Source organism: Colossoma macropomum, unplaced genomic scaffold (genome assembly GCF_904425465.1).
Source record: "Colossoma macropomum unplaced genomic scaffold, Colossoma_macropomum, whole genome shotgun sequence".
In the NCBI taxonomy this organism is placed as follows: Eukaryota; Metazoa; Chordata; class Actinopteri; order Characiformes; family Serrasalmidae; genus Colossoma; species Colossoma macropomum.
Window position 1 is genome coordinate 44,486,854 of NW_023494785.1, and position 18,995 is coordinate 44,505,848.

Genomic DNA, 18,995 nt, shown 5'->3' on the forward strand with positions numbered 1-18,995 from the left:
AAACCACTGATCGTAACACCACTGACCGTAACATCACTGTCTCTAAATCCACTGACCAAAACTCCACTTACTGTACCACCACTGATCGTAACAGCACTGACCATAACTCTACAGATCGTAATACCACTGACCATAACACCACTGACGCTAAATCCACTGACTGAAACTCCAACCATCGTAACACCACTGGCTGTAACGCCACTGAAAACATTACTAAAATCTTAGATTTAATAAAACAACTCCACAATTTTCAAACTCACGTTGTAAAAATTACGATTATATTGCTTATATCTTATTAATTTATAAGTCATGTAATGCTTCATGAGTTACACTGCTGACGGCATTTTATCCAGTTGTTGCTGTTTTTCATGCACAGCACCATCACTAAGGGAATGACAAAAACAACAATTCAGAGGGAAGAACAGTCATAGTTGTTGGATCATTTCGGAACAGAATGAAGACACAGACGCAGCTTCCTGTGGCTTATTCTTCTTTGAAGCTCATTTTCAGAGCTTTAAAATTATAGGACACTGTTTACCACCAGCAGTAGATTGACCCAAATAACGAAAAGCTTTCTTCTTTTTAACTCATTTAAATTAATAAATATTTTCAGTTGCAGTCTGTTAGAGATGTTTGTGGGTTTTGAGATCATTTGAAGTGCTCTCCTTCCATGACTGCAGCAGCTGAGATGTGTTGAGATGTGTTGAGAGCTCTAAAGTCTCTGCTGTGAACGGCGTCTCCACTGCAGCTTGCAGTAGGAGGGCGGAGCTTACTGCTGCTGTGGCCTTAAGGGGACGTAATTAAAGCAAACACAGGAAGAGGAAATGGGGCAAACCAGGTGAAATTGCTTGCAGCTGGTGGCAGAACTGAGGGCACAAACTTCTGAGGGGTTTAATCTACAGCCAGAGGGGCTTCAGTCCAAATGACCACTGGATGAGGTTAATCTGCTCCACCACAGTTCTTCTTCGCCATCAACACAAGCAAACTCTACCGATTGAATAAGCTGAACTACTGAACCACTGAACTACTGAACTACTGAGCTAATTATCTACTGAACTAATTATCTACTGAACTAATGATGTACTAGACTACTGATTTACTGAACCACTGAACTATTGAACTCATGATCTATGTAACTACTGAACCTCTGAACTACTGAACTCATAATCTACTTTACTGATCATCTAATCAACTACTGAAGTACTAAACTACTGATTTACTAAACCACTGAACTATTGAACTCATGATCTGTGTAACGACTGAAACTCTGAACTGCTGAACTCTTGATCTACTTGACTACTGATCATCTAATCAACTACTGAACTACTGACCTAATGATTTACTGAAGTGCTGATCTACTGAGTTACTGATTAACTTAACTACTGATCTAATGAACTACTGAACTACTGATCTACTAAACGTGAGATCTAATGAACTACTGAATTAATGATCTACTGAACTACTGATCTGCTAAACGTGAGATCTAATGAACTACTGAATTAATGATCTATTGAACTACTGATCTACTGAATAAAGAATCTACTAAACCAATGAACCTATGATCTACTGACCTACTGATCTACTGAACTAATGATTTACTGAAGTGCTGATCTACTAAAATAATAAACTAATGATCTACTGAACTACTACTGAACTACTGAACTACATACTGATTAGTTCCATATTTAACTACTAAAATCTATTGAACTACTCAAATACTGAAATACTGATCCTCTGAACTACTGAACTTTTAAGCTACTCAAACCACTGAACTACTGATCTACTGAACTAGTGATCTACTCATCTACTGATCTACTGGTCCATTGAAATACTGATGTACTAATCTACTGAACCAATGACCTACTCAAATACTGAATTACTGATCTACTGAACTGAACCTACTCTCAGCTGTGTGAGTCAGTGAGTCGCTCTCCACGTTTATTCCAGCTTCCATTCTTTTCAGGAGACTCCCTTTCAGTTCCTCAAAGAATCTGCAGACACACCTCCAAAGTTCAGTCTTAGAAGCTGGTTGATGATTTTCTGAAGTAATCAAACACATTCAGTGATGTTGAGGTCTGGACTCTGGGGTGGTCAGTCCATTGTTCAGCTTCTTTGTTTGATGTGTCCGTCTCCTTTTCTCAGTGAGGCTCTTCTTGACAGCTACACATCCTTTCAGACCCACAGCGCTGTTTAAATCTCGAGGCAAATCTAACATCTAACAACATCGGCATTCTATGTGTTGTTATTGAATATAATAAAAATTTTTGAGACTGTATTTAAATACTGTATTTGTGTTTGTGTTTTTGAAAGGGTGGTCCTGGTATACGAGGCTCTCGAGGTGACCGTGGAGAGCCGGGCTCAGTGGTAAAGTAGACTGTACTCCTTCAGTCACTGTTATAATATACATATAAACACATAAACACCTATACATACATACCCTTCAGCATGAGTATATTATCTACACCTGCTCTATGTAAATCACTGAGGATATGAGCAGTGCAGAGTCAGTGTGGGCAGTTTGTACACTGACCCGGAGGACAAGAGTGGATTTTTCCAAAAGTATATGCGCTTGTTATTTTTGAATTAATGGCTTGTTAAAATGAAAATACCGTCAAGTGTAATTTATGTCTAAGTAGTTTCCACCACTGTGAATTTGAGAAGTCTGTCCATCAAAGCATCTAATCAGAGACTGTTTATGCTAATAATAAAGGGCTAAAAATCCCAGTCTCACCTAAACAGGCCAGACAAACAGGCTGCAAAAAATCATATCTTAGCAAGTAAATCTAGCCAATATATCTAATATTACTCATTATGAGACTTTTGTTAGGATATTATAAGATTATTTAACTTATGTGTGGTCTTTTTTATTTTTTAAGGTAATGTAATCTTGTAAAATGTTATGTAATTCTTATTTCATTGGCAGATTAAATAATTTGTTTTGACATTATTTCTTAAAATAGGCAAAATGATCTGCATTATTATTCAAAGCAAGTAAAACGATCTGCCGATGGAAAATGACTTAAAACAATTAAAAATGTTTAGAAATAAGTTTAAAAATCTTATAATATTCTTACAATAATCTCAAAATGAGAAATATTAGAAATATTGACTAGATTAAAGATGTTTTCACTTGCTAAGGTATGATTTTTTAGCAGTGTATAAAGCGTAAATACCAAAAGCTAACTGAGTATTAATATACTTGTTATTGAATCATTCAAAGCATAATAAGATTTACGTTATGTTATTGGCAGTCATTTAAATGTTTCTACTATTTCTTGTTTTCAAATCTTTTAATATTTTTAAGAGATTAATCAGTAAAGTAACCCTATTACAGTAATTAATTCTAAAGGATTATTTCTCTTGAGTAACCCAAACACTGTTTATAATATATATACTATATATGCTTTAAATAGTATTTTATATACAACAGTATGTTTACATTTGATATTTTACCAAAACTCATTCAGATCCAGTAGATGTATAAAGCACATAAAGATATATAAAGTAGATCTGAAGCTCTACGCTTCTCTGTCTGATTACTGCAGGGACCTCAAGGACCTACTGGAGAGATTGGACCTCCTGGACTGCAGGGACCCCCAGGACCACAGGGCCCGAGTGGGCACTCCATCCAGGGACCACCGGTAAAGCCTTTTTTAGCTCTTGCCCCTGCGTGTCGGGCGAAGCTCTGCTCTGCTCTGGGAATGTTGTGTTTCAAATATTCTATTCAGTTACAAGAAAGTGCTTTTAAGAGCCAGAATATATAAAGATAAAGGACAGTTTTACAGCAGCTGCCGCTCCCCATCACTGCTGTGGATAACAGGGCTTTAAAGAGGCCCTCATTACTCCCAACATCTCCCAACCTCGTAACTCCCATTTGTTCTCCGAAATTCCAGAAATATACAGAAACTATTACTGCAACTGTTACTCAATAAAGTTAATTAGTCATGACGCTAATTATGAAATAGACTGTGTGCAGGGTTGTCACGGTTTTACAACAGTGGCTCTCTTCCGTTACTTTACTGGTGTGAAGTGTAGAAACTGCTCAGGAGATGTTTCTGATGTTCCTGCATGTGTTCTCCTCCTCAGGGAGCTCCGGGAGAGAGAGGAGAGAAGGGTGACGCAGGTCTTCCAGGTCCTCAGGTACCGATGTGAAGATTATTCTTCAAAACACAACCCTTTTTTCATGATGTTGCATCAAGAATGTGAAACCCTTGGATTAATCAATGTATTTATTTATCAATTTATTCATTTATCTGTGCGTTCGTTGTTTGGGTTTAATCACAGTGGATGCAGTACCTACTTTACCTACTTAGTAGCTATGAAAGTCCAGTAAATGTGTAAAGCTTCTGCTGTTGCGTGAGTGTCAGACTCAGTTGATTCCGGGTCACAGCTCTGCAGAGTTTAGTGTTAGAAGAGGGAGAACGCTAATTTCTGCGGAGCTGTGACCTGGAAGGAAGCCAGTTTGAGGCGGCTTGTCTGTATCTTCTTCATTTAAAGGAGGAATCTGCAATGTGTTCACTGAGCTAAATCATAAAATGTCCATGATGTGTCATCAGAGATTAAGGAAACAAGTTGAAATACTGGATTCTCTGACCGCAGTGCTACAGCCAGTATGTTCTCAGAGCGAGAGAGAACTCCGACGTTCTGAAATCACGTCATTCCGCACCGCCACCCCATATACACTCTGTATCACTGCGCCACATCACGAAAAATCCTTCTGCTGTTAATGAATAATCTTTGAGTCTAATGCTGCTCGCATGGAACACCAAGTGTACTGATAAATTGAGAACCTGTTTTTGTTTAAACTAAGGCTGACAGCTTATTTTCTTAGCTAGATCTAGGCTGGTCAGCTAGCTAGCAGGCTAAAAGATAGCTAACATGCTAAACAACTCCAACATTAATATCACAGGCTTGAATTAAAGCACTTACGGTTTGATTAACTGTAAAACAGCAGCATAAAAGTCTAAAAATGTCACTTGAATGTTTTACACGCTTCAAATGCTCGTGTTTCGGTCAGAAGTAGCATCAAACCCAGGCTGAATCTCAAAATTCTAGCCTCTATGGCCAAACAGTGCATCATGTATCGAGTGTGGATGTGTCTGAATCCCAAATGACTGTTTCTTAGCTGTATTTTGCTCTGTTGAGCTGCAGGATCCAGTATTTAAACTCCTATGTAGTGCACTATGTAGGGAGCAGGGAGCTGTTTGAGATTCAGCCCAGCGTGAGAAGAGGGCACCGCTGGACTGGTGCTGAATTGGTGGATTGGTGGTGATTTGGTGACCAGAAAATACTTATAAAGCAAAGGATTTTGCATTAAACAGTGCTGCATTATCATATGTTCATTATTATACAACAAAAATTTGTAAAGATCATGAAATGACTGCAGTTCACGGCGATGGGCGACTGTTGCTTGGCAACGATACTATACTCTAAAGGAACTACATTTCTTGCCGGAATACTTATTTATCTCGATTATTAATAATAATAACCTAAAAAATGTGGATTTTATCATATTTTATGTTGGCCGCCTTTTTATAAAAGCAATAAGCCACTCAAGGTCATGCATTACAGTGATTTTGTCACAGGGGAGGGTTTTACTTCTAGCTTGTGATTAACACATTAGCTTGTGGCCCACAGACGTCTTGGCTGGCGTATTAATTTAGGGTTAATGTTTTAGCTTATGGCTAGTGCATTAACTCATGGCTAGCATGTTAGATTGTGGCCCGCACAAGTCTTGGCTGGCACGTTAACTCAGGGTTAATGTATTAGGTCGTGGCTAGTTTGTTAGGTCATGTGAGTTTGTGGCTAGAAGGTTAGTTCGTAGTTAGTTTATTAGCTTACCCTCCAAAACACAACATGCTGCTTTTTTTAGCAGGGTGTGAATAGTGCATTAGCTGGTGGGTGCAGTTTGTGTGTAGCACACTAGTTCAGTGCTGAGCCATTGAATTTATTGAGACATATTTTAGATATTAAGAAATATTTGTACGAGTGTTTTCATTCCATACGGGGAAATTAGTGAACAGTTACAGCCCAGATGGATGTTATGAGTGGAACAGTTAAGACTAAAGTCTGTTTTTGGTGAAGGGTAGAGTTTGCTGGTATGTGTTTGTGGTGAAGTTGAGTTTGTGGTGGACGGTTCAGTTCTGCTGTACTGTTTGATTATAAAAGCTTCATTGTTTACTGCAGTGACGTTGCACCTCCTCCAGTCAGTGATGTATTGTCTGTAGAGTGTCCACGTTTTACCCTGATACGCCTTTAAACTCAGCCAACAGCATGAAATTCCTCCGTTTCTTCAACTGAAGTTCAGCTTTTTTTCCCGTTTTAATTTTCAGGATGTCACTCTAATGGCTCCGCAGCTCCACACTGACACTTTCATTTCTTAAAGAATAGCGCTTTGATGAGAATCCAGTGACAGCGGCTGAAAAATCCCCAGGAGCCTCTCCACCGAGAGGAGAAAAAAGAACACCGCTGCTCTCTGAGCGGCCGCCAGAACACACAGCTTAGCCCAGCTGGCTGCCAGAAAAGGCCTGAGATCTGCCTTAAAGCGAAACGTCAGCCAAAAATCACACCTACTAGAAACAGAGTCGATCAGATCAGGCGTGTGTCGTGTTCTGATTGGTGACCTTCAGTTCAGAACATACATTTCTAAGCCACCTCTGCCATAATGCTGAGCTCTGCTATGGGATTTGTAGTAGTATATAAGCACTAAGCTAATGCTGGCAAACATTTTTGGCTGTTTTAGATTAAAGACTGACGTCTGAAGCTTGTAACAGACATAAACATTTAACATCTGAGCTGGTATGTATCAGCGACTCTTTCAGTGAAGAGTTCTGACATAGAGCTGCCGCCACTGTTTTCCATTCCTAACAACTAACCGAAATACTGCTTAGACTACGGCTCACATTCAGAGTCAGTGACATAACTAGAACCTCCAGAAGGACTAGAGTGACCCATAAGAGATAAACTCTCTTTTTCACCCCCCTTTCATTCTGCCTCTCTTCCTATATCATTTTCATAGTTTTTATTCATTTTATTATTAATTTATATATGTATTTATTTATTTTTCTCTCTCAGGGTGTACCGGGAGCCGGTGGATCACCGGGCAGAGACGGCTCTCCGGGTCAGAGGGTAAGAAAAATCACTTCACTTCAGTCTTAAAAAGCTCATATCATGGTGTTTTGTTTGTGTTTTCAACGTAATGTAGTTTGTAAACAGTATATAAGCCAAATTACTTCCTTTTTTAATTATATTATATTATAGTGACAAAGTTTTCGAGCTAGAATCATGAAACTTTGCATGACTATAGAGCACTTTTAGAGTACTTAGCAACCACTTGGGATACCAAAGCAACAGCCTAGCAACACTTTAGCAAGCACCAAGGATTTCATAGCAATAGCCAAGTAACGTCTTAGCAACCACCTTGGGAGACCTTAGCAATGGCCTTGTATCACCTTAGCAGCCACCTGGGATAACTTAGCAACACCTTAGCAACCATGGGATACCATGGCAGTGGCCTAGCATCACCTTAGCAACCACCTGGGATAACTTAGCAACACCTTAGCAACCATGGGATACCATGGCAATGGCCTAGCATCACCTTAGCAACCACCTGGGATAACTTAGCAACACCTTAGCAACCAGGGGATATCATGGCAATGGCCTAGCATCACCTTAGCAATCACCTGGGATAACTTATCAACACCTTAGCAACCAGGGGATATCATGGCAATGACCTAGCATCACCTTAGCAACCACCTGGGATAACTTATCAACACCTTAGCAACTGTGGGATATCATGGCAATGACCTAGCATCACCTTAGCGACTACCTGGGATACCATAACAACGATGTAGCACCATCTTAGCAACAACCTACAGCTGACCTCTCCAGGCTCCGTGTTCTCACTTAGTTACTGTTGTGAGGTTAGAGAGGCTTTAAAGATGACTGGTAAAAATGCCTTTCAACCTAATGTACAAGGCATTTACACACAGCATTTTCCCCAAATTACTGCCATATTTACTCCCTTATAAGTATAATTAGAAATTAATAACTGGCTCTAAATGTAGGTACTGTGGTATAAGCTGCTGATGGAGCTGGCTCGTAGAACACTGACTCCTGTTTCCTCAGTGGGAGGATGAATAGCTGGTATTAGGAATTGGATTATAAACAGGTTGGGGCTGATCCTGGACATGCACTTCCTCAGAAATGTCTGAAACAAACCATATGACTGTAGCTGTTTCTGACAAATCCAGCAGCATCTCTCAGTAGAGTGTCTGCTCTCCTTTACCAGACCTTCATTTCATCCAGAAACTCAAACGTACACTGAGAAAGACCATCGGTCAGGCTAGTGAATACCTCACAGTGAACTCAGATTATACATACACACACACACATATATATATATATATGGATACACATATATATTTATTCACTTAATGAGTATCTGACATGTTAAATTTGGTCCATATGTTCTTTGAGCTCTGAGGAAATCATATTGATCAAAACATAAAACTAAAAAGAGACTTAATTTATCATTGAATACTCTTTTAGTCACATGGGACCCATTTTAACAGAATGATAAAATCTCCAAATGTGATTGTGAATAAAAGTATGAAAATGACATGCAATCAAAACAGGACTGCTATACGTTAATCTAAGATATAAATATTTAAAATTTGATCACCAATCAGAACAGTTCTTTGCTATTTTCCTCACCATACTAAATTTAGCTGCTGGGAGTGAATGAGTTAATGTTGATATTTTCAGCTTATTTTCAGTGTATTGTTTATGGACAGCTGCTCCACTCGTATTCCCTCAGTGAACGAGGATCAGGAGTTTACATTAGGAATGATGAATGAGGACTAACGAGAGAATCCAGAGTCAGTGCAGACAGAACTCTTACTCATCCAGCTGGACTAAAATAGCCAGAGAGAAAACGGAGAAACTGTGAAAATCTGTGCCCAGACTTACTATGGCTGGCTTTAAAAATGTCAATACCCAAGTGTTCTGTCATTACGATAGTATTCAGAGGTCATATTAGAGGTCATAACAGTTCCTACCTTCATAATCTCATCATTGACTCCAGATAAGAAAACAGCATCACATAAACATCCTAACTAGACTGAACCTCCTAAATCCTGTCCTAACTTTAGGATGAACCCCAACAGGGTCCTCACTTCTGTTTAAGGTCCGTTTCTATGGTTTTTATGTGTCAAGGCTGAGACTTTGTAGCAGCCGAGTCCGAGTCAAGACTGAGACTTTGTAGTAGTTGAGTCTGAGTCAAGACTGAGACTTTGTAGTAGTTGAGTCTGAGTCAAGACCATGACTTTGTAGTAGTCGAGTCCGAGTCAAGACAGAAGCTTTGTAGTAGTCAAGTATGTGTCAAGACTGAGACTTTGTAGTTATTGAGTCTGAGTCAAGAGTGAGATATTGTAGTGGTCGAGTCCGAGTCAAGACTGAGAGTTTGTATTAGTCAAGTCCGAGTCAAGACCAAGATTTTATAGTAGTCAAGTCTGAGTCAAGACTGAGACTTTGTAGTAGTCCAGCCTGAGTCAAGGCCATGAGTTTGTGGAGGCCGAATCCTTGTCAAGACCAATACTTTATAGAGGTTGAATCCAAGTCAGGAACGAGACTTTGTAGTAGTCGAATTCGAGTCAAGGCCGAGACTTTGTAGTAGTCCAGATTTAGGTCCTATCCAGTCTCCAAAACACTGACTGATCATTTTGCTAATCGAGGCTGTATTTCTGCAGGGTTTGCCAGGTAAAGATGGACCGCAGGGGCAGGTCGGCCCACCAGGACCAATGGTGAGTATCGAAACATCATCACACAGCCTGAGGACCCTTTTAGCTTTAGCCTGTTTAGCCTAATGTTCACGCTCGGCTTTGCTGTGTTAATCACTGTAGGGCAGCCCAGGAGCCCCCGGAGCTCCCGGATCCAGCGGACCCCCGGGACCACAAGGAGATCAAGGACCACCTGTGAGTATCAGAAAGACACAACACATCTACTTCTACATGTAAACATGGACAGTATTTATTTTCAAGCATGTCTTGGCTGAGCAGGTACATTTATGGTAATAACCTTTTCTTTTAAGTGTAATAACTGAATAATAAACTTCTATTTTTAAGGCTTTTTGCTATTAATGTTGAGACTCCATAGAACTCTAATAGACTCTAGTACCGAGGTCCGCCTTCACATCTTGCCTAAGAACCTCCTTCCTCATGATAAAATTGCAGTAACACCTGGCCTCTCATTGCTTATTGATTAATTATCTGTCTACACTCTTAAAAAAGATGGTTCTTTAAGGGTTCTTTAGTGAAGAAAATGGCTCTATACAGAACCATGAACACTCACAGAACCCTTAGCATGATTAAAGTGTTCTTTGCATCGTGAAAGCGTCCTTCAGATTGATGGACGATGTGCTGTAGATGGTTCTATATAGAAACTTTTTGAAAAGGGTTCTATATAGCACCAAAAAGGTTTCTTCTACTGTAACAAGCTTGGTATCGTAACAGTGGAAGAACCCTTTTTGGTGCTATATGAACCATATGCTATATAGAACCCTTTTCAAAAAGGTTCTATTGTAACAAGCTTGATATTGTAACAACTGAAGAACCGTTGTTGTGCTATATAGAACCTTTTTGAAAAGGGATCTGTATAGCACCAAAAAGGGTTCTTCTATTGTAACAGGTTTGGTATTGTAACAACAGAAGAACCATTTTGGTTCTATGTAGAACCTTCTACAGCACATTCTCCATCAATCTGAAGAACATGATGCAAAGACCCTTTTAATCATGCAAAGAGTTCTTTGATTGTTCATGGTTCTGTATGGAACATTTTCACTAAAGAACCCTTGAAGGACCATCTTTTTTAAGAGCGTATGGAAAACATTCTTGCATATTTTTAAAATAAAAATATGGCCTTTTTGAAAAGGGTCCTATATCGCTCCAAAAAGTGTTGTGTTCTAACAGTATCAAGCTTGTTACAATAGTAGAACGCTTTTGGGTGCTAGATAGAACCATTTTCAAATACAGTCATAAGGAACTCTATATTTGTATTAGACCTACTTCATTAATGAAGCCTTTATTTACACTGTAGCTCAATCAGATCAGTGATGCAGTGACTGCGCTACTTTGAATAAGCACTGCAATTAATCTAATTAAGCTATTTTGTTTTCAGATCATCGTCACAATATTTTTGGAATAATTTGGCAATAATTTGTGCCACGCAGTGTTTGGGGACCCAGTGAAGACAAGTTTGAAGGATAAGCGTCTTCATGGCTTTGAAAGTTGTGCCTGGACTTGGATATGATTGCCATTGTTTGATTTGCACATCTTGTTCATTTGTTTCAGATTTGTTAATTAAGTAATTCAATTATTTAATCTATTCATTTTGTGACCCTCCCTTCCCCCCAATTCTGTTTCCAACCTCTGAAGGCAGAAACATTTTCCTTGCTTTAAGCCCTGCAGTAAGCAGAAATCCCTCGGCCGAGCGTCTGGGACGTCTCATCGCTGCTCACGCATTCGGTTCAATTTATAAATAATGTTCCTGCAGTTCAAACGAATGGGGTGCGACGAGAGCGGTTTGCCTGCTCTAAAATAACTGTGCTGTTAGTTCTGGAAAGCTGTCCTGCTGCTGAGTCACATTCCCCAACAGATCCAACACGCAGACCACCCAGAGCAGACGAGCGTGGAGCTAACACTGTAAACAAATGGGTCATGACCCAAAATCATGGAGTTAACAGAGGGAAAGATCTGCTCCATCAGCGCAAAAACCCTCAGTTCTGCAGCTCGAACGCAATTTCACACGCATTTACTGCTGCATTTGGAGTCTATACAGATTTACAGATACTGTACGTCTGTTTGCATTTACTGAAAACGATTCAAACGGCACATTTGACCTCCACAGAAATTATGTTTTAGCACTGGAGGAGAACGCGGCTTCACGTGAACCTGAGATATACAGTACGGTTTCATTTTCAGCCATTAAGAGCAATTTATTATTGCCTCAGCCTCAGGAAACACATTTCACAGAAAATGATGCAGAAGCCTCAGATGTTTAAGTGTTGATTATACAACAGTTAGTTCCGGCCACGCAAGCTGATTGGTTGAGAAGTGTTCTAACTGTGCTGTTATTTCAACATCACAGGTTTTTCACAAACTCTGTATCACTCCACTGAGACGGCGTGCTAAGCAAAGACTCTGACAGCTGTAGGAGACGCTCAAGGCGTTTGAACGTTTTTACTTCTTACTTTGCCACAAACAGAACTTTATCATTCCAGATCATCCCAATAATGTTCAGTGGAGCTTCACCACTCCAAGTCATCCCAAAGAAGTTCAGTGGAGCTTTGCAGTTCCAACTCATCCCAAAAGTATTGAGTGGAGCTCCATCATTCCAAATCATCCCAGTAATGTTCAGTAGATTTACACCATTCCAACTCATCCCAAAAGTATTGAGTGGAGCTGCCTCATTCCAGATCATCCCAATAATGTTCAGTGAGCTTTCACATTCCACTCATCCCAAAAGTACTGCCCATCCAGTCATCCCAATAATGTTCAGTGGAGCTTCACAATTCCAACTCGTCCCACAGGTTTTCAGTAGAGTTCCACCACTCCAACTCATTCCAAAAGTACTGCGTGGAGCTTCACGATTCCAACTTATCCCAAAGGTATTGAGTGGAGCTCTATCATTCCAGCTCATCCCAAAGATATTAAAGGGAGCTCTATCATTCCTACTCTTGTAGAAAAGCAGTGGCTATGCAATGAGACACTGTGAAGCACACATAGAAACCTGTAATCACCATGCCCGATGCCAAACATCAGCTCTCAGGGATGAGTTGGAATTGTGAAGCTCTATTAAACTCCTTTGGGATGAGTTGGAATTGTAAAGCTTGGTTGAACTCTTTTGGGATGAGTTGGAATTGTAAAGCTCCATTAAACTTAAAGGAGATTAATGGAGCTTCACAATTCCATCTCATCCCTGATTGCTGATGTTTGACATCGTAGGTTGGTACGTGTGCTCCAGAGTGGAACTGCTTTTCTACAGGCGTTAAACAGCTGCGTGCATCAGCAGTGGGTGTGTCCTAAACAGCCAAATCCATTGGAGGGGTGTCTGGACACGTCTGGACGTATCGTGTGGCTCCAGTAAGGAGTACAATATGGCCCAGCACTGTTTTGGCTGTGGAGCACGCTGTAAATCTAATCCTCAGCTCAGCTCAGTTTACAGCTACATTTCACAGACCGTTTATACCTGCCTAACGCTGCCTGCTGAGACAGGAGCAGAACCTGAGAGAACCCTCAGGAGCTCATGTTCAGGTTAGGAGTGGACGGAGGATCGGATGAAGTGGACTAATGTCACTCTCCATTAGCTGCCTGCAGTGCGACACCTGTTCACATTACTGTGTTCATGCTGGAGTGGAGGGTGTTTTATCTAGCGTACGTTCTGAAAGGATGTGGGGTCTGTGGTGGTAAAACGGAACCATATGTCTCAGTGCAGCGATAAGGAACCCGAGCAGAGAGCTGTTAGCGGAGCTGGAAGACAGGCTGTTGGGGAAATGACAGGTTTATCTTCCGTGTGGGGTCGGATCATGAACTTCTCTTCTCCGCCACTCCTCACCGCTCTGTCTCTCCACGAGAACATGCGTCCAACGTTAAAGCGATAGTTCTGCAAAACACTGTTTTTCTCCCCTTACAATAAACGTAGTGGATATTTATCTATCAGGATGATGGTAAGCACCAGACAGCCTAATGATATTACACTAAAATCACTGACAGGTTCTAGATATTAAACTGATAAAAGATACAGTAAAATATCTCATAATTATTTGGAGTAACAAGGTGGTAAATATAAACATACACTAACTTTCAGGCAGGAAGGAAAGTCAGAAACTCCTCCAAGCACTGGAGAAGTTATATGGTATAAAATTATGAATAAAATTCAAAGATAATATTCTGAAGCAAACGGTAAGAACCCAGTAGAACCACAATAAGAATCACTGCTTTCTTTTATAGCCCAGATACTGATAGAGATTGTATGAGACTCTGTACTTTAGTCATACACAGTCTTTCCCCCCCTAAATTATTACGCAGTACTTTTGTTTGTACCACACATTTATGCAGTTAATATCTAGAACCTTCCATTGTAATTTAGTTAGTCTGCCTTGAAACCTAAGATCATGTTAACTGAATTGATTATCTAGTACTTTGGGGTTGGTACCACAGCCTTAATTTAGAATATGTTAATCATTTCAGTGTAATTTAGCTAGAGTGCCTTGGAACTGATTATCTAGTACTTTGGAGTTTGTACCACACACTTACCCAGTCAATATCTAGAACATGTCAGTCATTTCAGTGTAACTGCCTTGGAACTTACCTAAAATGATTTTCTAGTACTTTGGAATTTGTGCCACACACTCACCTAGTTAATATCTAGAACATGTTAGTTATTTCAGTATAATTTAGACTGTAATGGAACTTACCATTATGTTACCAAAAAAATGATCTAGTACTTTGCAGTTTGTAGCACGCACTTACCCAGTTAATATCTAGAACATGTCAGTCATTCTAGTGTAATTTAGTTAGAGTGCCTTGAACTTACTATCAAGTTATCCAAAATTATTATCTAGTACTATAGAGTTTGTACTACATACCCAGTTAATATCCAGAACCTGTTTGGTATTTCAGTGTAATTTAGTTGGGCTGCCTTGGAGGTTACCATCATGTTACCCAAAATAATTACCTAGTACTTTACATTTTGTAACTCACACTTACCTGGCTAATATCTTGAACCTAAGGTGCTGTAAAAGAAAGAGTGACCCCAAGTTCTAGTCAGCAGTAGCTGGACATCATGAAATGAAAAAATGAGCCTTTCAGAGCGAGACGCCTGTGATTGGTCGTTTTGCCTGTCAGTCAAATGGCCTGTCCTCCCATTCACCAGAGACTTAGCCGTACTTCTGTCCATTGTTCTAGATAACAGTATGTCATGCCGTGTCAGCAAGGAGGGAAATCTGGGTAGATGTGACTTTTTGGCTGAACTATCGCTTTAATGACATCAGAACGACACTTGGCGCAGATGTTTGCGCCGTATGTCGCGTTTCTGCTCACACACATGTTCTTGCATGTGCGATATGAGGATGACACCATCGTTCTGGCGCTTCTCGAATCCCAGAGTGTCCCATAATGACCGTTTGTGGAAGAGCATAGTCCAGCTGTTTTACGACAGCAGAACTGTTCAGTGTCCTCAGTGTTCTGGACCCGGTTCTCTCTCGGCTCTCCAGCACGTTTAGCTCAACCGTGCAGCAGCTTTGCTCTCCTGGCTGCATCATAATTCCCCCCAAACTGACCCTCTTATGTCATCTTACAATCAAACAACACAGCAGCTCTAAACACAGCAGCACCAAACACAGCAGCTCTAAACACAGCAGCTCCAAACACAGCAGCTCCAAACACAGCAGCACCAAACACAGCAGCACCAAACACAGCAGCACCAAACACAGCAGCTCTAAACACAGCAGCACCAAACACAGCAGCACCAAACACAGCAGCTCCAAACACAGCAGCACCAAACACAGCAGCTCTAAACACAGCAGCACCAAACACAGCAGCACCAAACACGGCAGCTCCAAACACAGCAGCTCTAAACACAGCAGCACCAAACACAGCAGCACCAAACACAGCAGCTCTAAACACAGCAGCACCAAACACGGCAGCACCAAACACGGCAGCTCCAAACACAGCAGCTCTAAACACAGCAGCACCAAACACAGCAGCACCAAACACAGCAGTTCTAAACACAGCAGCACCAAACACAGCAGCTCCAAACACAGCAGCACCAAACACAGCAGCACCAAACACAGCAGCACCAAACACAGCAGCTCTAAACACAGCAGCATCAAACACAGCAGCTCTAAACACAGCAGCACCAAACACAGCAGCACCAAACACAGCAGTTCCAAACACAGCAGCTCCAAACACAGCAGCACCAAACACAGCAGCACCAAACACAGCAGCTCCAAACACAGCAGCACCAAACACAGCAGCACCAAACACAGCACCTCTAAACATTTATTTGTGTTTATTTATTTTACTGATCTTTTTTTCTCCATTTGTTTATATCACTTTTCCAAGTGAAATGCAATATAAAAAACAAGTAACAGTAATAATAATAATAATAATAATAATAATAATAATAATTAGTTGTTTTTATATGTAGCACTTTTCACAGATCTGAGCTGAGAGTGGCGAGTTGAGTTAAATGTGTTTTCAGATTTGAGCTCGGTCAGTCTGCGCTGGCCGACTGTGTGTGACTGTGTGATGCTCTTTGTAAGCCCTGTTTACAGATTTATTTATTTATTTATTTATTTATTTCTGCACTTCTGTCTGTTTCAGGGTCCTGCGGGCAATAAGGGCGATCGAGGAGAGCGGGTGAGTGAGGAGGACTTTAGATCAGCAGCAGGAACTGCAGCTCACACATAGAATACTGGAGTGTTAGCGGGGGGATTTAGGGACCCTCTCACAAACCCACACACACACACACACACACACACTTACTGAACTTACAAACACAAACTCACTGACTCTAAACTCACTGTAATAGAAGTCAGAGTGCAGACGATGAATTAATAAACGTGTGAAATATGTAACTGTATGAGCTGAACGTGAATCTCCAGATGTTCTGAGAGAACATCTTAATAAAACTGTTCTCATGCAGTTTATTACAACTTCACACCACAATAAACAAACAGTTCTGCTTACTTTCACTGTAAGATCTGAACTCTGAATCCAGGTTCCGCTCCTTATCTGATATCTGATATCTGTAACGATCAGGGCGGAGCCTGTGATAGCTCCTCCTACACTGGACAAGTTCCTGCCACTGGAAAGCCAGTCCATCTTAGAGAGAACCATTTACATAGTTACAGCTTCATTTATAAACAGCTATAACTGAAGAGCTCGTTTTATACAGATATACGTCCTTCAGAAACTGACTGAGCTCAGCGTCTGCACACTGACTATTACAGTGAGTGAGTCCACCCCCTTTTATCTATGCTCACTGTCCATTTTATCAGCTCCACTGACCTCATAAACACTGTGTCCACTCTATTAGACACTCCTACCTTGTCAGTCCACCTTGTAGATGTAAAGTCAGAGACGATAGCTCATCTGCTGCTGCACAGTTTGTGTTGGTCATCTTCTAGTCCCTTCATCAGTGGTCCCAGGACGCTGCCCACAGGACGCTGTTGGCTGGATATTTTTGGTTGGTGGACTATTCTCAGTCCAGCAGCGACACTGAGGTGTTTAAAAACTCCAGCAGCACTGCTGTGTCTGATCCACTCAGACCAGCGCAACACACACTAACACACCACCACCACGTCAGTGTTACTGCAGCGCTGAGAATGATCCACCACCCAAATAGTACCTGCTCTGTGGGGGTCCATGGGGGTCCTGACCACTGAAGAACAGGGTACCAAAGTATGCAGAGAAACAGATGGACTACAGTCTGTAACTGTAGATCTACAAAGTGCTCCTATATGGTCAGTGGATCTAAAAAGATGGACAGTGAGTGTAAAAACAAGAAGAGAGCGAGATTTCAGGATTAAATGACTGTTCTTATCCACGTTGTTTGTGTTTAAAGGGGGATATGCAGTCTCAGGCGGTGGTCCGATCTATAGCCCGACAAGTGTGTGAACAGCTAATTCAGAGTGAGTATGATTGTCGTCAGTCTAAATGCAGATCAGCATCCACAGCCCACCTTCACCGCAGCAGCACAGTTTCCAGGACAGTGCTCTGTCCTGAGTGAGGGACACTGCACTGAAAAGCCCCATTACTGAGCTCAGATCCAGCCTCTTTATCAGATTTCTAGACCTTAATCTGATCTAAGAAATCAGACAGTGCTGTTTACGTGACCACTTAATAATCAGATAACTGCAGAAATCTGATTATGATCGGATTATTAAATGCATGTAAACACACTCAGCATATCAGTTCGTTTATGATTCCCACTCTTCTTCAGGTCACCTCTCCCGCTTCAACTCCATCCTGAACCAGATCCCCAGTCAGTCTGTGTCGTTCCGTACGGTACCGGGTCCTCCTGGAGAACCGGGCCGACCAGGACCCCGGGGGCCGCAGGGAGAGCAGGGTCCTCCGGGTAGACCGGGCTTCCCCGGAGCTAACGGGCTCAGTGGGCGTCCAGGAGAGAGAGGTCAGCTCACAAATAACACTGATCAGAACTCCGTCTGCTTCTGTTTGATGTTTTATAATGTATATATATACTGTGGTAAAGTTAATGAGTTATGATAGATTATTAATGACATATATGAAACACATATACAGTCACATATATAATATTATGAGGGTTTGTGTGAAGGTCATTATTCAGGAGGATTATGGTTTGGAGAGAGAAGCGGTGCTGGTGAAATTAGTGATCAATATTCAGCTGTGACACTGATTTGCATCAGTGTGTTCAGTTCATACATCAGCACGTTCTCCTCCTCTTCACTCTCAATCAGGACCCCGAAATTATTCATCGCACACTCATTAAATATGGATACAGTACAATCGTACCATTATACATTGTACATCATCATCATACACAACCTCGAAACACACACACAGAGAGAGAGAGAGAGAGAGAGAGAGGTGAGAAAGAGGGGAGAGAGAGATACAGAGACAGAGAGAGACAGATATATATATATATATATATATATATAGAGAGAGAGAGAGAGAGAAAGAGATACAGAGAGAGAGAGAGAGAGAGAGAGAGAGAGAGAGTGAGAGTTGTATATGGTTCTATGTGTCATTGTGTCAATGTGTTGTGTATGGTGCTATATAGAACCTTTTTGAAAATTGTTCTAAATTGCACCAAAAAAAGGGTTCTTCTGTTGTTACAGACTTGACATTGTCACAATGGAAGTACCTGTTTTGGTGCCATACAGCGCCATTTTCAAAAGGGTTCTATATAGAACCATCTATAGCACATTCTCCTTCAATCTGAAGAACTATTTC

At 41.0% G+C, this 18,995-nt stretch overlaps 1 protein-coding gene across 1 annotated transcript in view; it reads left to right on the forward strand.

The window, feature by feature from the left end:
• Window positions 1-18,995, forward strand: part of col14a1a (collagen, type XIV, alpha 1a) — a 167,690-nt gene that overhangs the window by 134,728 nt on the left and 13,967 nt on the right. Inside the window, 9 exon segments of the mRNA XM_036596192.1 lie at window positions 2,311-2,364; window positions 3,546-3,641; window positions 4,087-4,140; window positions 7,075-7,128; window positions 9,750-9,803; window positions 9,903-9,974; window positions 16,383-16,418; window positions 17,626-17,692; window positions 18,004-18,192. Coding sequence (XP_036452085.1) covers window positions 2,311-2,364; window positions 3,546-3,641; window positions 4,087-4,140; window positions 7,075-7,128; window positions 9,750-9,803; window positions 9,903-9,974; window positions 16,383-16,418; window positions 17,626-17,692; window positions 18,004-18,192 — 676 coding nt within the window.